This window comes from Lathyrus oleraceus, chromosome 4 (genome assembly GCF_024323335.1).
Source record: "Lathyrus oleraceus cultivar Zhongwan6 chromosome 4, CAAS_Psat_ZW6_1.0, whole genome shotgun sequence".
Classification (NCBI taxonomy): domain Eukaryota; kingdom Viridiplantae; phylum Streptophyta; class Magnoliopsida; order Fabales; family Fabaceae; genus Lathyrus; species Lathyrus oleraceus.
Genome location: NC_066582.1, coordinates 449,860,977 through 449,887,711, shown reverse-complemented (window position 1 = coordinate 449,887,711; position 26,735 = coordinate 449,860,977). Strand labels below are relative to the sequence as shown.

Below are 26,735 nucleotides of genomic sequence, written 5' to 3'. Positions count from 1 at the left end.
AAGATAGGGCTAGGGTGGTTAAGATGTCGTTTTTGTTTGATCCTTCTTCATTCCCGTTGATGCATGAGCCCGAGCCTATCCTACAAGAGGACATGGACAAACTTACCAGCCAAATCAAAGAGCTCGAGTTGGAAAACACTCAACTACGAGTCGAACTCAATCGCGCGAAGGAACGTAACCATATCTTGGAGGATAAGGGTAAGCAAGTCTGTGAAAAATTTGAAGATAGCAAGAAAAGGCTCCGATTAGCCGAGGGACAAAGAGTTTGGGTTGGTGGAGCTTTACAAGGAGCTAATTCTGAGCTAGATTTCCGCAACGAGGAGTTGGATCGAGCATCCCGAATCATCAAGGACCTTGAAAATACTGTCGAGAGGTCTAATGCCATGAAGAAAGAAGCGAGGGAAGATTACGAGGCCCAGATTCTCGAACTAAGGACCACTCTAAAAGAGTATAAGGATTTGCTAGCCAAGGAGCAACTAGAGAAAGAAAAGATTCATCGAAGCTTCATGCGTGAGTAGTTCAACCTTGGACGAGCTTGCGAGCAAATCAAGAACTTGAAGAGGGGAATCTATGACCAAGCCTATGTAGAATTGCAAAACAACTGCAGACATTGGGAGGAGTGTTGCTATGAATTCGAAGCTGCCATTGTTCAAAGGGACAAAATCATCCATAATCTCCAAGTCCTTTACGAAGAATGGAGGGACAAGTACACCAACATGACAGTATTAACCAACTATGCCCTTCAAGACTTTCCCGATAAGTTGAAGGAGGCAGATCTGATCATGTGCCCGGATAATACCCCCAAAGAGGTCTACCACTTCGTCAAGTTCTGCAAAAGAACAATGGCCGAACTCATCACCGACATTGAGGCTCTCCGTAAGTCTCAAGGGGTCACTTTTAGGGTGGATATCTAGTTGGTTTATTTGCTTCCATTACTTGTATTTTGCAATTTCTATGTATTGTTGTCTATTTTCCCTTCAAAGGATGAATAAAAGTTGCGGTTTTTCTCTATTGTGTTTTCCTATTTCATGATTGTGAACGAGAATCGTCAAGTAGTTTTTTGCAATGAATAAACATGAATAACTAAAAAGAGCTTTGCTTTAACAAGAAAAAATTTATGCATCATATGCATCTTTCGAAACACAAAAACATAGAAAACTCATCCATCCACCTTTTTTTTCCTTCCAGAACCACTCTCCAAAGCTGACTTTTCGGTACGATACACGAGGACGTCGACAAGCTGTCATGGAGCAACTTCAAGAGAACCAAGTTGTCCTTCAGGAAGAAGTATCCCAAATGCGGTCTCAAATGAGGGAATTGATGGAGACTATTCAAGCAGTTGCAAGAGGCCAGGAGGTTATGGCAAAAATGCAAGAAGAAATGAATCAACGTGCTAGTACTACCAATCCTCCTACCCCTCAAATGATCGAGAATCCGACTCCAGTTCCTCAAGTTGATCCTCCAATTAACATTAATGCACCTGGCGGTGTTCCAAACGACAATCCTCGTCCTCATGCTCCTGAGATAGACGACCAACTTGATGCATTCTTCAGCCCAAGGGACCCTTCTCAGAATGACGCCTTCGGTTCCGCAACCAACAAGGTGGAGAGGAAGGTAAAGGCTATCGAGGAAAAGCTCAAGGCAATGGGGAGCACTGACATTTTGGGCCTCGATGCGGCAGAAATGTGCTTAGTACCTGGGGTCATCATCTCGGCCAAGTTCAAAGTTCCGGACTTTGAAAAATATAAGGGAAATAACGACCCTAGGACACACATTAGGGAATACTGCCGAAAGATGGCTGCCTATTCCAGCGATGATCAACTTTTAATGCATTTTTTCCAGGATTCCCTCAGTGGGGCATCTTTGGATTGGTACATGAAACTCGAGGGAAACCATATTCACACCTGGAGGGAAATGGCCGAGGCATTCCTCAAGCACTATCAGTACAACACTGATATGGCACCTAATCGCATGCAGTTACAAAATCTGACTCAGAGGTCTGAGGAGTCCTCCAAAGAGTATGCCCAGCGGTGGAGGGAATTAGCTGTTAGGGTACAACCCCCATTACTAGAAAGAGAACTGGTAGACATGTTTATGGGAAACTTGCAAGGTCCATACCTTGATAGAATGGTAGGGAGCACCTCTTCAGGCTTTTCTGACCTGGTCTTAGCCGGTGAAAGGATAGAAAATATGATTAAAATGGGAAAGATCCAGAACTCTGCCAGTACTTCTAGTGCATCAAAGAAACCTTTTGTTCCCTATGGTAAAAAACGAGAAGGCGAGACCAATGCTGCCTCCATCATTCGAACAAGAAATCCCACTTATCTACAAGTAGCTGCCATAGCTCCCGTCCAACCAAGTCAACAACAATCATTTGCAATTCCTGTTCAAACTCAACAACAACCACAATATCAACAACAACAACAAAGGATGTGAAGGCCCGAGAGAAGATTTGACCCAGTTCCCATGCCTTATAGCCACATTCTACCATATTTTTTAAGGGGATCACTTGTGCAACTAAGAGAGTTAGGACCCCCACCAGCGGTTCTTCCTCCCGGTTATGATGCAAATGCCCGCTGTGAATTTCATTCTGGAGCTCCTGGGAATTCGATCGAGAATTGTAAAGAATTAAAGTACAAAGTTCAAGATCTTATTGATTCTAAGGCAATCACGTTCGCCCCCAAGGGGCCGAATGTAAATAATAACCCGATGCCCCATCACAACAATGCATCAGTGAATATGATGGAGGCTGACAATGGAAGGAGATTGATGTCCTGTGTGGACGAGTTAAAAACACCACTCATCGAGATCAAGAATGCTTTAATGAAGAATAATGTCTTTCCCATCTGTGGTAATTACTATGAACACTGTCTGATTAACCCGCAACAATGTGGAACATTGAAGTCTGTCATACAACAATTAATGAACCAAGGGATCTTGGTGGTAGACTGTCCATCCATAAAGGAAGATGTGTCTACCCTCGAGATACCATACGATGAAGTCCCTCCTCTGCAAATTCCATATGACTTCTCTCAGTTAACTCTGTCGACAAATCCTGTTACTCCAATCGTAATAACAGTTCCCACACCATTCCCATATGTTGACACCAAGGCAGTCCCATGGATGTATGACACCTCAGTCTACATTCATGGTCAGAAGGTGCAAGAAGAACCGTTTAAGTCTAGTGACCCAATGATCAATATCACCGGCACTAGCGGAGTTACGAGAAGTGGAAGGATATTTGCGCCGACACCCACTCCAATTGGAACTATCAATCCTTCAACTTCAGACAAAGGCAAACAAATTGATGGCGCTCAGCAAAGACAAGACCCCGCACCTTCAAGTGAAGTAGACGAGTTCTTACGCATCATCAAGAAGAGCGATTATCGAGTAGTTGATCAGCTTAACCAGACACCCTCGAAGATCTCAATGTTGTCTCTATTGATGTGCTCGGAGGCCCATAGGGAGGCTTTAGTAAAGTTTCTGAGGACAGCTCACGTACCACAAGAGATATCTGTTTGTCAGTTTGAAGGAGTAGTTAACAATATCGCTACTAGCTTAAGCTTAGGTTTCAGTGATGAAGAGCTTCCCGCCGAGGGGAGGAATCATAACAAGGCTCTCCATATTTCCATTGAGTGTGTGGACACAGTCCTATCAAGAGTTTTGGTAGACACTGGGTCTTCCCTCAATGTGATGCCTAAGAGCTCCTTTGCTAAACTAACTATTGAAGGACTCGTAATGAAGCCGAGTGAGCTTATAGTAAGAGCATTTGATGGGACTAGAAGGACTGTAATCGGTGAGGTGAATTTGCCTATGAAGATTGGTTCCCATATTTTCCTTATCACTTTCTTCGTAATGGATATCTATCCAGCCTACAGTTGTCTGCTTGGAAGGCCTTGGATCCATTCAGCGGGTGCAGTCACTTCAACGCTCCACCAAAAATTGAAATTCTTAGTTGATGATAAGCTAGTTGTTGTTGAGGGTGAGGAGGACATTGTGGTAAGTCACCTCGCATCTTTCAAATACGTTGAGGGAGAAGGGGAGATAAGGGAAGTCCCATTCCAATCATTTGAAGTTATCAATGTTGAAATGGTTTGCCCAGCAAGGGGTGAATCAAAAGATGCCGAATCTCCCATGGCATCTCTTAAAGACGCTCTGACAATCATAAAGGATGGACACCCCCAAGGATGGGGAAGATTGCTTGAACTCCCTGCCAACAAGGACCGCACCGGTTTGGGATACAACTCCCAGAATTTGAAGAAGCCCGCGCCTATAGCTACAAGGGGATCAGTGATCCCGCTGTCCGATAACTTCTCAAGTGCTGGTTACCTGGATGACAACCGTATTTGTGCCATGGAAGAAGAAGAAGAAGAAGAAGAAGATGATGACTTGATCTTCACAAAGACTGATGGAAATGGTGCCACCAAATGGACCGAGTTTGAAATACCTAAAGTGACATTGATTGAAATGTAATTCCCAATGTTGTTTTCCTTCCTTTTATCAAAAGAACCCATGTCAAGCCCAAGGCATGGGGGAATCATTTGTAGGGCCTCATCAAATCTCCTTATTAATCATTAATGAAAAAGGGTTCATGTTCGCAATCAATTTTGAGATCCTTGTCTTTCATTTATTCATTTCACTTTTTTTAAATGACATTTTTCTTTTAAAATAATAATAATAATAATAATAATAATTTCTTTTCAAATCATCCTTTCTTTCATACCAATAAAAGCGTGAACCTTAAATCATGCAGATCATCCTCGACAACCACCAATGACAATTCTGCTACAGTCTCATACGGCTTTGACAACCCAATTAATCAAGCTGATGAAGAGTGTGAGGAAGAGGCCGAACTCCCAAAAGAATTGGCAAGGTTGCTCAAGCAAGAGGAAAAAGTAATCCATCCGCACGAAGAATCAGTGGAAGTAATTAACCTTGGGACAGATGAGGAAGCAAAAGAAGTTTGAGTCGGCTCCGCTCTACAACACGAGGTGAAGACAAAATTGATTGAGCTCTTGAAGGAATACAAAGATGTGTTTGCATGGTCATACCAAAATATGCTTGGCCTTGATATTGACATTGTGGTCCATCATCTACCCCTTAAAGAAGAATGCCCTCCAGTAAAGCAAAAACTACGAAGGACCCGTCCCGACATGGCTATGAAAATCAAGGAGGAGGTACAAAAGCAGCTCAACGCCGGCTTCCTAGCGGTCTCCAATTATCCTCAATGGATAGCTAACATTGTGCCTGTACCTAAGAAGGATGGCAAAGTAAGAATGTGCATAGATTACAAAAATCTAAATAGAGCAAGTCCCAAAGATGACTTTCCACTGCCACACATTGACGTGCTAGTAGATAATACTGCCCAATTCTCTGTTTTCTCTTTTATGGATGGTTTCTCCGGTTATAACCAGATCCGCATGGCTCAAGAAGATATGGAGAAAACCACTTTCATAACACCATGGGGCACCTTCTGCTACAAGGTGATGCCTTTTGGATTGAAGAACGTCGGCGCCACATACCAACGAGCCATGGTCACTCTCTTTCACGATATGATTCATAAAGAGATTGAGGTCTACGTCGGCGACATGATAGCCACGTCTCAAACCGAAGAAGAACACCTTGTCAATCTAGAAAAGCTATTTGAGAGGATGAGGAAGTTCAAATTGAGGCTTAATCCCAACAAACACACATTTGGGGTAAGATCCGGCAAATTGTTAGGTTTTATCGTTAGTCAGCGTGGCATCGAAGTAGATCCCGAGAAAGTAAAGGCCATACAAGCTATGCCTGCACCCAAAACCGAGAAGGAGGTCTGAGGATTCCTAGGTAGATTAAATTACATTGCTAGGTTCATATCTCACCTCACTGCCACTTGTGATCCAATCTTCAAACTTCTTCGAAAGGATCAAGCCATCATTTGGAACGATGACTGCCAAGACGCATTTGAGAAAATAAAGGAATATTTGCAAGAGCCTTCTGTGTTGATGCCTCCTGTACCTGGTAGACCATTAATCATGTATCTTACCGTTCTCGAAGGATCAATGGGTTGTGTCCTCGGCCAACATGATAAGACTGGTAGAAAAGAGCACGCAATATACTATTTGAGCAAGAAGTTCACTGATTGCAAGAGTAGGTATTCGATGCTTGAAAAGACTTGTTACGCACTAGCATGGGATGCCAAACGTTTAAGACAATACATGCTCACTCATACGACATTGTTGATCTCTAAGATGGATCCTGTCAAATACATCTTCGAGAAGCCGGCTCTAACTGGTAGAGTAGCCCGGTGGCAAATGGATCTGACCGAGTACGATATCCAACATGTCACTCAAAAGGCCATCAAAGGGAGTGTATTGTCTGATTATCTCGCACAACAACCCTTGGAGGACTATCAGTCTATGCGTTTCGAATTCCCCGACGAGGATATCATGTTGATTAGGGATTGCAACATCCCCGGTCCCGAGGAAGGACCCAAGCCTGGATCCCGATGGACCATGGTTTTTGATGGAGCTTCTAACACTCATGGCAATGGCATTGGGGCAGTAATCACTTCTCCAACTAATTTCCACCTCTACCGCCCGATTATATTTTGAATGTACAAACAATATGGCCGAATATGAGGCTTGTATCTTTGGTATTGAAGCTGCTATCAATCTTAGAATCAAAATCCTGGAAGTTTATGGGGACTCAGCCTTGGTAATCAGCCAAGTCAAAGGAGATTGGGATACTAGAGACCATAAGCTCATTCCTTACAAAGAGCATGTCTTGAAACTAGTCCCCTATTTCGATGAAATTACATTCCACCACATCCCTCGAGAAGAGAATCAGCTAGCTGACGCTTTGGCGACTTTGGCATCCATGTTTAAAGTTAAATGGAAAAACGAAGCGTCGTCCTTTCACCTGACCTACTTGGACGACCCTGCTTACTGTCTGGCAACCGAAGACGAAGCTGACGGTCATCCTTGGTTCCATGACATCATGAAATTCTTAGAGAACCAAGAGTATCCTGCGGACGCGTCTATCACCGACAAGAAGTATCTTCGAAAACTGTCATCCAAATTTTTCTTAAGTGGAGGGGTATTATACAAGAGAAATTATGATTCTGTTTTGCTTAGATGTGTGAACAAGCAAGAAGCAAACCAGATTATAATGGAAATTCATGAAGGATCCTTTGGGACGCATGCCAGTGGGAGCACTATGGTGAAGAAAATCTTAAGGGCCGGATATTACTGGATGACTATGGAGATTGACTGTCATCGCCGCGTCCAAACCTGCCACAAGTGTCAGATCTATGCTGATAAGATCCATGTGTCGCCAACGCCTCTCAACGTCCTAACATCACCTTGGCCTTTCGCCATGTGGGGCATTGACGTGATCGGGCGCATAGAGCCAACTGCCTCGAATGGACACCGCTTCATCCTTGTAGCCATTGACTATTTCACAAAGTGGGTAGAAGCAGCCTCGTACGCCAACGTTACCAAACAAGTGGTTGCCCGATTCCTCAGGAAAGAAATCATCTGCCGTTATGGGGTCCCCAACAAGATCATTACTGATAATGGATCTAACCTCAATAATAAAATGATGAAAGAGCTATGCCAAAGTTTTAAGATCGACCACCACAACTCATCGTCTTATAGGCCTAAGATGAATGGCGCTGTTGAGGCAGCTAACAAAAATATCAAGAAGATCGTGCAAAAGATGGTGGAAACCTACAAAGATTGGCACGAAATGCTCCCATTCGCATTACACGGCTATCGTACTTCCGTACGCACTTCCACTGGGGCAACTCCCTTCTCCCTTGTGTACGGCATGGATGCGGTCTTACCGGTCGAAGTAGAGATTCCTTCCTTAAGGATTTTGACAGATGATAAGCTTGATGAGTCTAGGTGGGTACAAGCTCGATTTGACCAACTAAACCTCATTGATGAGAAGCGCTTAGCAGCCATCTGCCATGGCCAACTTTATCAAAAGCGCATCAAGAGAGCACATGACAAAAAGGTTTTCCCCCGCAGCCTAAAGGCCGGAGACCTCGTATTGAAGAAGATTCTTCCAATCCATACTGACCCAAGGGGAAAATGGACGCCAAACTACGAAGGTCTGTATGTTGTAAGAAAGGTCTTCTCCGGAGGAGCCTTGATCCTTGCAACTATGGATGGTGAAGATCTTCCATCCCTGGTGAATGCGGATGCAGTCAAAAAATATTATGCTTAAAAAATAAAATATATAGCCTGATACGTTGAAAACCCGAAAGGGCAACTTATGCAAAAATGGGTATCCCGGTAGACTGAAATCCCGAAAGGGCGGTCTAGGCAAAAATTAGGGATTTAATAAGAGCAAGAGGCTGCATCCCGTAAGGAATCCTTCTTCATTCCTTGGCAGGTCAATTATGTGGGTCCCAAGCAAGCCAATCCTATCACCCTCCTTCAAAAAAAGCAAGATCAAAGGACGACCAAAGGCATGAAGACTATAGCAGAGTTAGAATTTGGTGGAAACTCGAAATGTTTCATTGCCATTACAATTATCATTTTCCTTTCGCAATCACCTCTTTTAGCAATTGCTTTCCTTTGTACAAAATTCCCTACTTGTGGAATCACTTGTCAATAAAAATCAAGTTCCCTCACATAGGTTCCATATTTTTACTTTTCTTGCTTTGTCTGCGAAATATGACCTTTCTCTAAATAAAATTACATGAGAAATTTTCGATTAAAAGACCTTTTTTCAACAAAAAAAAACTATAAGGAAGACAATATCGAATTATATTCTTTTTAGAATTTTGCTAAAGGTAGTCAAAACACATTTCCAACTCAAGGGTGCCACATAGTTCTTTGGACGAAGCCGATCATTTCTCCCCCCAATGAGAATTCTCAAACATTACATTCAGCGCCTGCTTGGACGTCGAACTTCAATTTCTCAAGTATCGAAAAGTCAGTATGATTCACCCAATCACCCTTTTTAAGCCTAATCACCATTGGCACTCCCTAAACACACTCCTCCGCAAAGCCCAAACATGCTTGGCATAACTTGCAGACCATGCATTTCATATATTCCCCATGAAAGCCCAAACATGCATTGGCATACATAACATCACATCATGAGTATCTCCTTAACTTACTCAAATTAACTCGTCAGAGTTCGGAATTTCCCAACCGTTGTTAGGAATTTTCCCCAATAAAATTTTCCATCAGCCCTCTGATGACGACATTTTACAACAGTTTCTTTCCGTCAACCCTTTGACGAAGACAAATTACCTTTCCGTCAACCCTCTGACGAAGACAAATTACCTTTTCGTCAACCTTTTGACGATGACAAACTCTTTTCCGTTAACCCTTTGACGAAGACAAATTACCTTTCCGTCAACCCTTTGACGATGACAAAAAATTTCCATCAGCCCTCTGATGACGACATTTTACAACAGTTTCTTTCCGTCAACCCTTTGACGAAGACAAATTACCTTTCCGTCAACCCTCTGACGAAGACAAATTACCTTTTCGTCAACCTTTTGACGATGACAAACTGTTTTCCGTCAACCCTTTGACGAAGACAAATTACCTTTCCGTCAACCCTTTGACGATGACAAAAATTTTCCATCAGCCCTCTTATGACGACATTTTACAACAGTTTCTTTCCGTCAACCCTTTGATGAAGACAAATTACCTTTTCGTCAACCCTTTGACGAAGACAAATTACCTTCCCGTCAACCCTTTGACAATGACAAACTCTTTTCCGTCAACCCTTTGACGAAGACAAATTACCTTTCCATCAACCCTTTGATGATGACACTCTTTTCCATCAATCCTTTGATGATGATCCCTCATTGGAAACAAAAATCCCTATAAAAATCCAAATACCCAGTTGCAGTCCCACATACATTGCATATCATACACATCATGACATAACCATCATACATCTGACCCATGTTCTCCCCACACAATACCATAAACTATCCTCAACAGATGATCTCATATCAAATTTATTTTCCACCACATGAACAATCTTCACAAATACCCATCACTTCATATCACATTCATTTCATTCCTAGCAGGTTGAATTTCTGATTATTTTTATTTATTTAATCCTCTCTTACCTTGGATATATGGAAGCCGTTGCTATCTAAACATTCAGGTTCGAGAAGATTAAATAGGGGCAACTGTCATACCCCAAAATTCACCCTACTCTGATACAACTTTCATCTGATCCATGGCCCTACTGCACATGCATGCTTTCATTATCTCCTCATCATAATTATATTACTTTCATAACCAAATACATATTGCATGGGATCAAGGCATGATTTTAAAAAATAAAAAAAAGAGGAAAAGGGGGGAAACCAGATTTTCCTTGCATACTCCAAAAAAAAGAGCCTTTTTTGCACAAAGGGTATTTGGTTCCCCCCATTTTCCCACTAACTTTCCCTATAAATAGATGCATCATTCCCCTTCATTTTTCATGCTTTCTAGCCCCCAAAAATGATGAAAAAATATCATTCAACCCCTCTTCTCCAAACCTAAATCAAAACCCAAAAAAATCTTTCCCTCCCAAAAGTCACCACTACCAACTTTTTTCCATTTCACATTTTTTTCCTCAAAGTTTCTCACTCTCTAACACTCATAACCCAACCCTTTTACTAAGCTTTTACCACAAATATTTTCATCCCAAACCCCTTACTTCACATTCAAGCTCAACACCATTTCTACCTAGCTTTTTTTCACATTTTGTGGGTAATGATTTTAACTTAAACTTTTTAACTTTTTATTTCTTTTTTTTTTATTAAAAATGATTGTTTGTTCTTGGTTGGTCTTTTGAGATGGTTTAGATTCAAGCTTGCAAAAAAAGATTGACTTTGGTTTACTCACCCTTTTTTAAAGATTTTTTACTCTTACTATCCTTTTTCACCTTTTTGTGGTTGCTTTGTGTGTGTTATCATTTTCTTTTATTATGGACTTGTTGTTGTGTTTGTTTGGTTGATGAGGTGTATTAGATCTTGACCACAGTTGTTTAGAGTTGATTAAATCTTCAATGTTTCAAACCTATCTATGGTTGATCAATAGATCATTCATGATACTTTGAGGCATTGATAGATTGCCTCTATTTTAACCATATTTGGGTTATTTGATGCATAGATAAAACCATGTCTTTACATTAACTTGCTAATCCATTTGCTTATTGTTATTAACTACTAATTACTAACTCCTAACATTTATATTATTGCACTTTATTTTTTTGCAATTTATTTTATTGTTCATTTTATTTCAAGTATTTTATGTTTATGTTTATTGTTATCTAACTATATCATTTACATTATGCTAATTTATTTACTACCTTATTATCTTGTTAAATAAAAGAGGAATAAAAATAAAAGAAAGAGAACAAATCACTTTTTTTTTAATACTAATAGATGAACTTAAAGTTGCATAACTTTCTTTGTTACAAATCTATTGTTAGTTGATTTTTTAATCATCTTCAATACTTTGCATCAATGATAAGCTATCCCTTAATGTGTCATATTTTAAGTCTTTTTGGTCTAAGAAAATAGTCTTAAAAAATATTCATTTTTGTACATATTACTAACCACTAATTTTACTTCATTAATTTTGTTTGCCATTAACCTTTGTTATTGTGATTTTGGTATTATTGACTTATATTTGTTTTATATCATTTATATTCACTAACCATTATTATTGTGATATTGTTTCTTTTTCTTGTAATTTACTTTTATGTCATTACCTTGTAATTTACATTAAAGTACTCATCATCATCATCATTGTACAAATTCATCATGCATGTTTATTTACTTGTTATTTATTTTATTATCATCAAACATTAAAAACAACAAAAACATGATAAAATGATAAGACAAAAATATTCATTCCATTCTTAATCAACTTGGACTTAGAGAATTTCATTTTAGGACCCTTGCTTGGAGGCCTTTCCCTTATCTTTGTGATACTTTGTAAATGTTGGATTTTATTTGTAACTTACATTCATGTTGTAAGAATGGCATCATGGCACCACCTTAAGGGGACATGTTTGTAAGACCATTATCCTTTGTTTAGCTTAGGTCACTTTTGCACACAAAAGACTTTCTCTTGGGCTACCTTACAATGAGACTTTTTAATTTCTTGTTGGTTACTTTGCATTCATGTTGCATAAGCCAAATTTCATGATCAAAATAAAATAAACCCTTGATTCAACGTCAAGTGGCATTTTCTTAGCCAAATTCAAAAATACTTAATAATTACGATTATTATTGTGCGCCATGAGCCTTAAGTGGTGGAGAATGAGTGAGAATGGAGCATTCCTACCCTTACTCTGATTATTTTAGACGCAAGATGCTTGACTTGTTGTCTAGAATAATCACCTCCGCCCATAGACTTTAGTACAATATAATCACAAATATTCTTTCATAAAACCGTTATTCAAGGTAAAAACAATACAACTCATCAAACTCTTTTTGTGCCTTAAGGCACCATCCCGAAAACCCTTTTTTCAAAGGTAAAATCAACCAACACACAAACATTTTCTACTCCGAACTACGGAGCTCTGATTCCTCATCCCCGAATGAGTGATACGTAGGCACAAAGGCCACAATCCTTGGAGAGCACTATAATAACAAAAAACACCCCATTCTTTCCACACATTCTTTTGAAAATAAAACAATAATAGATAAATCCCATGTATGTAAAACAACCCAAATGGTTCCCATGGAGTACCATGGACGTAAGAGGTGTTAATAACTTCCCCTTACGTAACCGACTTCCGAACCCAAATCCCGGTTGCAAGACCGATTCCTTATTCTCTTTTAGCGCTTCCCGTGCGCGTCTCTTTTCCGAGGGTTTTATCGACTATTTCCCCTCTCCTCTCCGATAGAGGTAAACTAAATAAAATTCGGTGGCGACTCTTCTGACTTTGCCTCTCTTTGGCATCTCTTTAGTCCCGGTTTCGTTATCGTGAAATCCCGGTAGCGACACATTTCAACCAAGGACCTTCTGATTAGGTTGACGTCAAAAACTAGATACTTTCCCGGACATCCTTCGACCATATTCACATTTGTATTTTCATGCTTAGGTAATAGATTAGCTTATACATTGGGATTGGAATCTTCAAATGATAAGATACCACTTTGTATTAACCTTCTTACCTCATCCTTCAAGGAGAAACAGTTCTCAATATCATGACCAGGTGCTCCTTGGTGGAATGCACAATGTTGGTCAGCTTTATACCACCACAGAAGCTCTTTCGGAATAGCCGGTGGAGTTCTTGTTTGCACGAAATTCTTTTGAATTAAAGTAGGAAACAATTTTGTATAAGTCATTGGAATTGGGTAAAAATGTACATGCCTCTGGGTTTGATTTTGTTGATTTTGTTGATTCGCGCGTTGTTGGAAATACGGTTGATAACTCGGTACTGCTTGAGCAACGGGAGTAGCATTAATCACTAGAGTTATAGATACCACGTGTTGATGACGCTAAATGTTCCTCAGAAGCCCTCTTCATCTTTCTTGCGAGATAGAGTTTGCGGCGTGTTCCTTCTTCTTGGGAAAACCATTCCCATACACTCTGGAACCCTCAGATGAATTGCCTTCTCTCAACCGTCTTTCACGGACACCTTCTTCTAACCTCAAACCCATTTTCACCATTTAAGTGAAGTCGTTAGGCGCACTTGCAACCATCCGATCATAATAGAACAAACTCAATGTCTTCAAAACAACTTTGTCATTTCTTTTTCCTCTAACTAAGGACTAACCTGAGCAGCAATCTCGCGTCATCTCTGTGCATACTCCTTGAAGATCTCTTTGTATTTGCGGGACATAGCATGGAGTTGATCCCTGTCTGGTGCCATGTCAACATTGTATTTGTACTGGCGTACAAAAGCCTTACCTAGGTAATTTAATGTTCAAATATGAGTAATGTCGAGTCCCATATACCATTTTAGAGCAGCCATAGTCAAGTTGTCTTGAAAGTAATGGATCAACATTTGATGATTGTCGGTATGAGTCGACATCTTACGAGCGTACATCACCAAATGAATCAGAGGACATGAGTTGTCTTTATACTTTTCAAAATCTGGAACCTTAAACTTGTGCATAATTTTCACATTGGGACCAAACACAAATCATGAGCATTTTTCCCAAACAAATATTTCCCCCTTAAAGCTTGAATCTCTTTCTTCATAGCCTTAAATTTATCTTAGAACTCGTCCATTCTCTCGTAGACACCAACAGTCTCGCTTTGGTCAGCGTGAAAAATAGGTTCTTCAACATACGGAACAACATGAACCACGAGAGATGGTACAGACATCACAGGGAGTCACTGGAACTTCAGGTTGGTACCACTCAGGCACAAAGCTGAGAGGCATACCCCAGAGGAAACTAGAGGGAATGTGGTGTCGAGGAGCACTGATGGGAGCCACAGAGACGAGCGTAGAAACAATCTCGGAAATCACGACCCTCTGAAGCGGAGTCGGAGGAGGAGGTGGAGGCTGATTCTGAGTAGCCGCCAAAGCTTCCATCACAATATTAAACCTTTTGTATCCATCCCTCAAAGATGTCACCTCTTCACGGAGCTCACAATTCTCTTGCTCTAGGAAATCCATCTTTCTTAACTGATTAGCTCAAATATTGTACCGGTGAGACAACTTGTCTGAATGAAGACCAAGAAAGAAATAAGACCCCTGAAAAACTTGCTCAAAGCAAGACCAATATGTAACATGATGCATGATATGCAAATGCAAATGTTATATTATTTATTTTCTAAGGAACTTTAAAACACAAGTTGTAAACATAATAATAACACATTTCAATGTAAAAATATCATTATATTAATAATAAAAAGGGTTACAATCAGAAATACAATTTTAATGATCATAAGCGGAAAGGAACTAGATCTATGGAATCATGCCCGATGACGACCCAACTCCAAGTTGACACTTCTAACGAAGCCTCTTGATCTCTCTTTTGTAGCTGCTTTTTATAACATCCTTCTCTATCACGAGCTGGTATACAATGCCTTTACAAACACCGGAAGCAGGAAGATGAGCAGATGACGAACTGTTAGAGGAAAATAAATCATCTTGGCCTTTGGATCTCTTCATAGCATGTTGCTCGAGTAATTCTATTAAGTCGTCATTTTCCTTTAGCTGCTTCTGCAATTCTAGTTTCTCAAGGTGTGAGGTGTGAAATTTGTTTTCCCAAACATCCCTCTTTTGATTTATCCTATCCAAAGTCTCTTGCAACTCCTCCATGCCTTTAATAGTGGGAGATTTGACCATTACTAAGGACATGGATCTTTCATAAGTGTACGACATCTTGAATTCCTTTGCTCTCTTCTTCACCTAACCAATGTAAGGCTCCAAAGTTACACAATTTCTTAATCCAAACTCACCTTTTCTTTTCTTATGAATATTGTGCCAAGCACGTACCATCCTAACTTTCAACCCTTGAGTGTCCTTCCCTTCTTGGAAAAATAAACTTTCTAACAAGGTTTTATTAGGTTTATCCTTCATAGCGAATCCAAGTTGACGTCTCATCAAAGTCGGAGATTCAAGAATTCCTTCCATACCACTAAAAAGAACTCTATCATAAACTGGTATACCCAAAAGATAGCATACGCCTCCATGGTAGGTGTAAGACCCTAATTTTGACCCTAAGATCCCTCATGGCATCATAAGATTGCTCATTTGCATTTGCCTCAAGGATCATAGCATCTTGGCTCCTTTACCCTTGGGTTTGGAACTTGTGTGAGTTGGTTTGAGACCACCAAACATGCTTGAATTGTATATTATTGCTTTTCTTATTTTTTTTACTAACCAAAAGCACAAAAATATGCCACTAACTTGTTTTGTTTTGAAGCTTAAGCAGTCATGTGATCCAAGGCTCCTAGGAAACTCATATGCCCATTGAAGTGGCCAGATGAAGATGAAAGTAAGCATGACAATGGTTCCCAAAGATCTCAATCATCATATATGCCTCCCAAGTATCTCAATTTGTCAATTTGATCAAGATAAACCAAAGGGCTTGAGGATTGTTTCCCAAGGAAACCCTAATTTGGCTGTGCATTGACTGTGCCTTGCTCATGAAGCAACCTCAACCTATGATCAAATACAATCAAGGTAAGTTATTTCATTCATCATTTTATGCATATATGAGCCTATGTGGGTGTCCTCAATCATTCATTCATCAAGATTTGAAGTTTGGCTTTAAGAAGTTGATCAGTCAATTCATCTGACCATTTTGAAATCCACTGAGACCTAACTTTTGATGTGTTTGTCAAATGATGATGACCCCAAGAGAAAACATGTTCTTAAGAACCATATGAACAACTTTCATGTTAATCAAAAGTTCATTTGAAACTTGTAAGGTCATTATTCATTTCAAAACATTATAGGTCATTTTGACTGAAACTCTAATTTTGGGTCAACTTCCCAAGGACCTAACTCCTTCATTTTTTATGATTTTGATATGAAACCAAGTGAATTGGAAATTTTAATATGTCTAATTAAAATGTTATGTTGGACAAAATTTCATAATCCTAAAATAAATACATGTGATAATACAAAACATTATAGGTCACTTTGGACCAAAGCCATTGAAATGTGAAAAAGTCCAACTTCAAGTGCCCATAACTTTCTCATTAAAAATCCAAATGATGCAAAATTTAAGTCCAAATTGATTGTATTGAAAAGATATACAACTTTTATGTTGAAGGTTTTTACATTTGATGCTTTCATCATTGAAACAGAAGGGCTTGAAGTTGGTTATTTTTGGCAAAATTTTCAAATACATGTTTTGTACCTTGAACTTCATGGCTAGTTTTCACAATTTTCCAAACTCCAAATGGATTTTTGTTCAACATAACTTTTGTTCCTTATGTCAAGACCTTTCCAACCATTACCCACATGCATATGTTTGGATTTTCCAAATGGGATTTTCGAAGAGATGAAGCTTTATGATCAATTATGCATTTCATGTTAAATCTTCATGCACAATCCATTGCCTTGCCATCTGCACATCCAAACTTGATTCATTTGAGTTCAGCATGCAAAACCAATTAATTTTAGGCCTCACATGCGCCTGTACAGGCTCATGCATGGAGGACCCAACTTCATGCACACACGAGTTTTCCACCTCCTTGCATCAGCTTCATCTATAAATAGAAGGCATTACCTCACTTGAATCTCAACCTGAAGGCGCCTGAATCTCTGCAGAAATCATTCCCCACCCTCTCACCAAAGGAATTTGAGTTTTCACTTTCATTTTTCAAGTGTGATTTTCAACAACATCAGTTGATTATCATCACTAATTCCTAAGCCTAGCTCTCATACCAAGCATCAGGATCAAGCTGCAAACAAAGGATTGGTTGACTGATGCTTATAAAAGCTGCTCTACAAAGGTTTATACCTCATCTGTTTTACTTCGAATCTCACTGATTATTATGAATTGCTTGTGTTGGTTTGCATTTTTGAAGTCCTCATGTGAGAGGCAAGCCAATGGTGGCTTTAATTTTATGAATTGGTGAACTTCAGATTGAACACCTAGTTTTTCAACCTCAGATTTCTTCTTCCATAAGAATCTTTAGCAAAAACTAAGGTCACAGGGGTGATGTACATCACCCCAACTTTCATTTGGTGTATAGATCGCGTGTTATAGTTAAGGTTGTAAAACCTGCAACTGGTGGCCGGACTGAGCCTTCTCACCGTAGAAGATGGTGGTTTCCACCACCGTCCCCACGTGTCCAAGCCATGGCCGTTGGATGATGGTTCCCAGATCTAATCCTGGCCTTGGAATGTTATGACTTCATTTAATGTTGCGTACCACGTGTTTGACCAAGGTGTATGATGAGTGCGCGCTTCCTGGCCTTCTGATGGTCCACGTCAATTAACGAGGTTGGATTTGACGCCTCTGGATTTTTCTAATTTCTTAATTTCTGATTTAATTTCTTTTATTCCATTCATTTTAAAAAATTCATAACTTCTTTATTTGGAATCACAAAAATATGGGACCAATTGCAAAAAAAATTCTCTTAAATTCTAGTTTCATAAAATGATTTTTAATTATTTTTATGATTCCATTTAATATTTTTTGTGAATCATTTCATTTCTGATTGTTTTTAATTCATTTAAAATACCATTTGATATTCAAAAATGCCAAAAATATTTTCTTAACATCTTTGGATGATGATGAATCTATGAAAAATATTCTCATCAATTTCTTAATTGATTTGGGATTTATTTGAGATTTTAGTCCAATTATGTTATTTTTCTTTATTTTTAATTGTTAAAAAAATAGTTTCTGTTTTCAAAAAATGTTGAGAAAATTTGTCAAACCTTGTTTGACCATGTTAGACTTATGATGATACAATTGGACTTATCCAAGTTGATTTGAATTGGATTTGAAGTTTGACCTTTATTTGTTCATTTTATTTTATGCATTATTTAAATTCCAAAAAAATACCAAAAATATGTTTGACCTTTCTTGACTTCCAATCTTCATTTCACTCCTGTTTACCATTGATTGATGTTGATTCCATTCATGTTTGATCAATGTGTTTTGGTTATGTCATTTGATTTCTCATTTTGGTTCATTCCACTTCCATCTTCATCATCTTCTTTTTCTTTTGACCAATGAGTTAATGATTTGTGGTTAGCCTTGACACATGAGGGGCTTAACCTTCTTTGATCCAAACCAAATTCATCTTGATCAAAGATCAAGTGAATTGCTTTGTGTCCAAGATAGGTTGCTTCTTGGTCAAGCAAAGAACCTAAAATCCATACAAGGTCATTCTTCTTTTCTTTTGGCATGGCAAGTTGTAGGAGCTTGGCTTACTAGTTATAATCTCTAACTTGTGTTTATTTGCCTATAGTGTTATTGACCAGCCTCAGATAGGTGTGGCTACTACATTAGTCCACTTACGATTGCTTAACATAACGCTAAATTGTCTTATGGCACACTAACACTAACTACTAATTACTAAATTTTAATTCAAGCATTTAATTCTTGCAATTTACTTTAATGCAATTTAATTTCTTGCTCATTTATTCATGTTGTCTTTTCCCTTTGCTCATTTGAGCTCATGTTTATGTTTATGCCATTTGCCTTTTGCTCACTTGAGCACATCATTGTGTAATTATACTATTGCCTTGTGCTTGTTTTGTCTTTGTTTGTGTGAACCCAATGCAAAAAGGAGAAAGGACTTAGAATTAAGACCTTACCTATGCTTGATGGAGTTTCAAGAGCAACTAGGTCTCATGCCTTTAGAATGCTAAAATTGTTGAAGAGCAACTAGGCCTCATGCCTTTAGAATGCTTAATCTTGAAAGTTGAATTGAAAGGACCCCTAATCTAAACTCTCTCTTTGCCCATTTCTATTATTTCATTGTGGAACCTTTTGATTTGTTTGTTCTTGTGTGATAGGTGTAACACCTCAAAATTTGCCCTCCTCTCTTGGGACTAGCTTGAGCATGTTGCATTTCATTTTTAGGTCATTAGTCATTACATATTTGCATATCATGTGGCTACATTGAGCAAGTCATCCTCCTAAGTCTTGATCAGAAGATAAAGAGGTTAAAAGATGCAGCCTGAGGGTTTCATTGGATAGATTGATCATTGGCCAGCTGAGGGTTGGTGCTTCAAATTAGGGTTTCTTGATTCCTCAAGGGGATTGAGCTTTATCTTGGTTGAAATGGTACATCATCATCATCATGGTTTTGTTATCACCAGAGATTCATTATGCTTGATCAGATACCTTGAGATTAGGGTTTTGACCTCTAGTCAACCCTAATCATCTGCATTGTGCCAATCAAGGCTTGTGAAGAAGATGAGGTTTTCAATGGATATGGGGATCATCATAGGATTATATTGAGCTTAGGGAAGCTAGGGTTTCATGTTTGAGCCATTTCATCAGGAGTTTGAGGCTCAAGTTCATCAGTCAAGCTGAAATTCACCTATCAGTCAGCAAAAGTCAACCACAAGTCAACTGATGGATTTGGAGGTGGGAGAGGGTTAGATACACTTCATTCATGTCTAAACAAGTTTCATTTGACATTTCAAACATCAACAATGAAGAAAATAAAGTCAGATGAAAACTTTCCAAAAATAGAAAGTGACTTGTAATTCAAAATTGCCAAAAATGGAAAGGTTTTCACCTCAAAATTACATGTCCAAAAATGCTTCAAATGAAATTTTGTCCAACATGAAAGTTGAAGATCTTGATCTCACCTTTCCAAAAAGTCCAAGAACATCCATTTCTCATCTGTGGTTGGCAAGTTATGATCAAATCATTGTCAAGAAAAGTTGAACTTCAAGGAGGCATAACTTTTGATCCATTTGACCAAATTGAGTGGTTCTTTTTTGAGCAAATCTCTTTTAATATCCTCTATCATAATCCATCATTACATTTCATAAAAAATCATCACATAAAAAGTCCATTTTTCAAGTGAATTCATTTTGAATTTTGGTGGGAAAAAGTGATTTTGAAAAGTAAGCACAATTTTCATGCCAAACCAATTCCAATTGCATTAAAACAGAATTTGTGACTTGCTACAAGTGGTTTTGCACTGTTCCATTGGTCATATTTGCATAAGGGCATTTTTGGCAAAATTGCATAACATGTTCAATTCACTAATCCATTTCATTTTTGCTAATCATGTTTAGCTAGTGTGATTAACAGGTGGTATAAAGCACTAATTATAACAGAATTCTGAATCAACAAATCACAATCTCAGATCCAAACTCTTTTCATTTCAATTTCTCTCAAATCCTCTCAAACTTTTTCAACTTTCTTTCATCAAATTTCATCATTCTTTTTGCTTGTTCTTGTGCTAATCATCATCTGCAGATATTATTGAGGATCTGTTGAAGCAAATCATGGACAATTCATGCTGAATCTTGACTGTTGAAGCATTGCATATTCACATGGCAGTTGGAGTTTTCAGGAAGATCGAGCATTGTTGAGCTGATTTCTTGCCTTCATTCATCTTCTGCATCATCATTGAGCTGCTGTTTTCACCATTGAAGCATTGAGGAGCACGAATCAAGTTGCTGCATCTTCATAGAGGTAAAACTCGACTGCTCCAATTCTCACAATTAGCATGTGGCTTTGGTAGATCTTAGCATGTAGAGCATTTTGCAATTTGAATCGTGCGATTTCATTAAGAATTGAAGAAGTTATGTGGATTTGAACCTTTGATGTTGAAACTTCTTTGGATCGATTCTTTTGCCATGCGTAGAATTAGGTTAAATCCATGTTAGATTAGTGATCTATGTTGAAGGCTGATTCGATTGGTATAGGTCTCATGATTTTCTGTGAGGTTTTGTTCTTGGTGATTATGAACAGTATGAAGATGATGATGAATGCTTGAGTTTCATTTCCAGATCGCGTTTCAATCTGCTTTGGCCTTGTTTTGCATGTAATTCGTGTTTTTATCCCATGAGCCAATCACATTGTGCCACGTCTTTTAGTTAAACGCAGCGCTTAAGCTAAGCGCGCGCCATTTTGAAATTGGAGGAGGTTCGATCCTCCACTCAGGACACTTTCTTTTTGGCTTGGCATTATTTTTTCTTCATTACTTCACATGTTCATCTTGCCTTGTTTCATTTTTTTATTTTTTATTTTCCTTAATAAAATCATAACTCATTCAATATTTGTCCAAATAATATGAGATTTTTTCCATGATGATCCTTGCAATCTCTAGAATGTTTTGATGATTTTTGTGGAAATTGTGCACGTGTGGATTTCTGTTTTGGCTAGGGTTTATGTGAGCATGTCATTTGTTGCACCTTGTTTACCATTTTGATCATGAAATGATGATGCTTAATTGGAAATTCTTGAAATTTTGTATGCACAATCTAGACACCTTGAGGAGCATTTTGGTATATGGTTTGTGATTTTTGCATTCCTGGTTTGTGAGATATGACCTGATCTTTAGAGGTATGACAATTTGTGTCACACCATTTCATGTCCAACTTCATGATTTTTGTTACCATGCCATATGAACTCAAAATGGTCTGAATTTTTGCATGTTGATACTTCTGGATGTTAAGTTTGAATGTGAATTTTTGTGGATTTGTTGAGTGCATTGCCAATTTGATTGAGATTTTCTCCTCTGTTTGACCAATTGTGGACCTTTTGGGAGTCATGATTTTATTTGATTTGTGAAATTCTTGTGGTTTATTGGATGGACCTGAAATTTGGCATGTGTATTATAGACATCTTGAGGTTTGCCATGGATTTGGTTTCACTCATTTATCATGTTTGGTTTCTGTTTTATGATTGCTTGAAGTTGATGCATGATTTAATGCCTTGTATGAGCTTGTTTGAGCATGATTTGGCTTGAAGAATTTAATTGACTTGCTTCCCTTTGTCCAAATGGCCTGAAATTTGGTGTAATGATCCTTTAATGAGTGCTCTTTAGCCATGAATTTTTTGGGAATTTATTGAATTGTTTGTGAGTTGATTTGAATTGGATCTTTCTGTTTGGTCCTATGAGGTTCTAAATTGCATGCTATGTACTCTTTGCCTCATGAAATGAAATTGATGAATGATATGAATATGGGACCAATTGGATTTGTTTCTAATTTTATTGAAATTGATTTTTGATAATTTTTATGTTCTGTTTTGGTTTATTTCTCCCATTTTGACCCTAGGCCATGTCCTAGTGGTTAGTGCTTAATGTTTGAGTTGTGTTTTCAGGACAAAAAGCATATGGCATGGAGGAATTAATTCACTTGGCTTAAGTTGCTTGTTTGATTGATGTTGATTAACATTAAGTTTGTTTTGTAGGTGGCTTCTAAGTCATTTGTGTTGAGCATTGGCTTATGCTTTGCTTGATGCATTGCTTGTGTACAGTTAACTGTTGACTTTTAGTTTGTCTGTTTGACTGTTTGAGCTGTGTACTGACTGAATTAGATTGTTTTCAGGTACATTAGTTGTTATAGTTCATTGTGAACTTGCTTTTTGCTGTTGCTTGGTTGCTTAACCAATTGAGGTAGAACTCACTAACTCCATGTAGTCTGGAAGACCTGGCCTGTTACTTGGCCAGGCACCTGTCTGAAGTCCTCCTTAAGAGGCAATGTTTGTGCTTGTTTATCTTTGTCCCCAAGCAGGAAAAGTCCTTTAAATAAGGCAATTGGCAGATACAAGAGATGTGCAATCCATCTCCTGCTAATCAGTTGAGTCATCCCTTTGCTCACACAACTGGTGTTGATGCATTGAGGATAGTAACTTAAGATCCTTGTACAGTTGTACAGTTGAGTCAGAGTCATAAGTGTAGAAGGGTTCCCACTTTCTGAGCCCACACTTCCTTTGTCTGAAGCTCTCCCTGGCCAGGGATAAGAGCTGTGAGGCACACCCCTCACTTCCTATTTCATCTGCTTCACCCTGACTCTCAATGTCAGGGTTAAGAGCTAACATCACCCTGATACAGTTGGCTTGCTTTTGCAGCCTAACCCTTGTGTGAGCCCACTTTGTCTGTATATAGTGTGTGCTAATTGTGAATGTTTGCTTTGTGTTGATTGTGCTTGCATGCTTTGCTTTGCCTGGTTAGGATTAGCTTGCTGCTTGTGCAAGTAGATAGAAAACTCAACCTAGGACCATTGTGGAATACATGATAACTATTAGGCTCGAGTCAGTCTCCCTTCTAGTTGGTCATTTCCCGGTCTCTGGTTAGGAGAAAGTTTCTCCCCTGTTAAGGGGAACTACGTTGCCCTGATCCTCATACCAGATGAGGTACGTAGGCAGGAGGTCGTACGAGATCTCTCCGGGCACCCTTTTTCTTTTTGTGTGTGTTTGCTTGACAGTTGCTAGGCTCGAGTGCCTGACTCCTTAGTAACTTGTTGCTTGTTTCTTCTTGTGTGTGTAGGAGATGGATGTAAGCCCAGCAATTGGCATTCCGTATCCTTTTGTTGTGTGCTTGGAGTCTGGTATAAGTCCATCAAGTGGCATCTGGTTTCCAGTGTGGGTTTGTTTGGTTCGGAAGTTGATGTAAGTCTAGCGATTGGCGTTCGGGTTCCATGTTTGCCTTTTTGTGCGTGTGTTTGTTTCGGCGTGCGTGAGCCGAACTACGGTAGCTCGGATTCTCATTCCAGATGAGATACGTAGGCATAGGATGCGATATCCTAGCGAGCCCTTTCCCCTCTTCCTCCACCTGTGTTGTCTTCAGTGTGTGTTTGTGAGCAGTTTTAGCAACCTTTTCTTTCTTTTAGAGCGTGGATCCCGTCGAGTACGACGGATGCGTAGGGGTGCTAATACCTTCCCTTCGCATAACCGACTCCCGATCCCATTCTCTTTGGTCGCAAGACCATGTCTTTCCCAGGTTTACTCTGAGCGTTTCCTTTCCCTCTTTTGGGATAAATAACGCACGGTGGCGGCTCTGTTTGTTTTTGTTTTAGCCCGCCGGTTGTTTTTCGCGGATGCGACAATAGGGATACCAAACTTGAGCTAATTAGAAGGACCATTGTCATGAGCATCCAAGTTAAGAGAGAGACAAGTCCCATTGGAAGATCCTAGGAGCTTGATTGAATATTTGCTTGATTGCTTGAGTTAATTGCTTATTGCTTGCTAAGTCTAAAGGAAGGGAGCTCTTGAATCATATTTATGATCTCAAGAAAGGAACTCCAAGGGTTTTATTTCTATTCTCTCATCTTTGCATGTTTAGGACCTAGCCCTTCCATTCTTCTCCCCACTCTAACCCAAGCCAAACTTATTTTGTGCAAACATTGACATTGTTTTCAAAATTAGAAACCTAGGCACTATGCCTTTGATTTTTCAAACCCTTTTCATAATACTTATTTTGAATTGAACCTTAAGTCAACTTTGACTTCCTTTTTGTGAATAATTCTAATTAGTAAATCCCAACTCACTTCAAATTCTTTTGTGGTTCCAATGACCACTTTTGCCAAAGCTTTTCATAAACATTAGCTATTAGGTTTGAGTTATCATAGTGGTTAATGTAAACCTCACCTTATCCTTAGTGATTGGACTATAAGTCTTCCATACTTATTATAGGGTGGATCCCGAACTAGTATGTTGAAGCTCTCCTCACATGGTGGATTGTTAGTTTAGGTTGAGTTTTCTCCCTTTGATAACAAAAGACCTTAAGGATTTTGTCCAAATCAATTCACCAACTTTTTTTGAGATTTTTACCCCGAACTACGAGGTTTTGATCCTACCTTTGTGATGGTACGTAGGCAATGGGTTTATCCATTCAAACAACAAAATTGTAAATAATTTGTATATTCTTTTCTCATCTCCCCAATCATGTTTGCACAAATATTTTCACAAATACCAACCTACCATACAACATTTGCAAAAAGGGCTCCCTTAGAGTACTAAGGATGTTTTGGGTGCTTAAAACCTTCCCATTGCATAACCAACCCCCTTACCCAGATCTCTGACATTTTATTAGTTTTTGATTTGATAAAACTTCTCGGTTTTTGTTCGCTTTCTAACCTTTCCTTTGGATAAATAGAAGTGCGGTGGCAACTCGATTTGTATGATTTACTTTTGATTTAGTCAATAAATCTAAAGGTAACGAATACACCGCTACAGTAGGTTGAAATTCTAGTTAACAGACTATCGATGTCACACAGGATGTTATGACATCCGATTCTGTGCAGACAGGAATGTACACAGCAGGTAAATGTAAGTGCAGTAAATAACACAAGGAATTGTTTACCCAGTTCGGTGTCACACACACCTACGTCTGGGGGCTACCAAGCCAGGGAGGAAATCCACTATTAGCAGTATTAATTCAGGCCTTAAACCACCTGTTTAATCCTATCACTTAATACCTACCCAATGCAATTTCAATCTTAAACTAAGACCAGAGTTCCTACTCACTCCCCCTCAATCACCTCAGTGATTACAACCTTTAATTAGATTAAAGTTAATGGTGAAGTTATACTTCAAACAACTCTTGATTGTGCTTAACAGCTTTAATCAAGATACACAGCACTCACGCTTAAAAGCTTAGAGTGACACAACACTTACAACTCAATGAACACCCTAGTCCAATGCAATCATCTAGGTGATAATTGCTTGGCTCACAAGATAAACCTAATACAAGACACAAACAAAAATACAGCAGTGAAGTATGATGGAACAATAAAATCTTCACGCCTAAAACCCCTTAGTTCTGAAAGAAGGATTGTCATCCTTTTATAATGCAGCACTTGGGCCTTGTACTTGTATTTCCTAAAATTAAGGTTAAGCAAGTTAACCTAATTTCCACATATTAGGGTGCTAACAAATAGGCTATTTGTTAGGTTCATTAATTGTAGCTCAGTTGTTAGTTTCCTGGATTTTAGCTCAGTTGTTGGACTCCTGAAGAATAGCCTGAGAGAAATACTGAAACAGAAAAACTAACCATCCTAAACTTTAGCATATGCTGTCAGGAATGAATGTCACAACATTCAGTTTGACGTCCAGAACATAAACCATATGCTAGGTCTGTTATTTTCCTGAAAGCAGACTTTACCAAATGTTGTACTGTAAAAGACCAACCAGTCTATACTTCAGTATCAGCTTACAGTAATAAATATCAAAACATCCAGTTTGACATTTTGACAATGAGCCTTATGCCAGGTCTGTTATCCTCCTGAAGAACAGACTGAAATAAATACTGAACTGAAGCAGAAAAACCAACCTACCTATTATTCAGTATATGATGTCACTGATGAATGTCATAACATCCAGTTTGACATTCAGACAATAGGCCTTATGCCAGGTCTGTTATTCCCTTGAT

The 26,735-nt window shown here is 38.9% G+C and overlaps 1 protein-coding gene across 1 annotated transcript; it reads left to right on the top strand.

Moving 5' to 3' along the window:
* Positions 1–2,466: 2,466 nt before the first annotated feature.
* On the top strand, positions 2,467–4,967 carry LOC127137923 (uncharacterized). The gene is made up of 3 exons (XM_051064329.1): positions 2,467–3,568; positions 3,650–4,469; positions 4,754–4,967. Exons 1-3 carry the CDS (start codon positions 2,467–2,469, stop codon positions 4,965–4,967), a joined length of 2,136 nt encoding a protein of 711 aa, XP_050920286.1.
* The last annotated feature ends 21,768 nt before the right edge of the window (positions 4,968–26,735 follow it).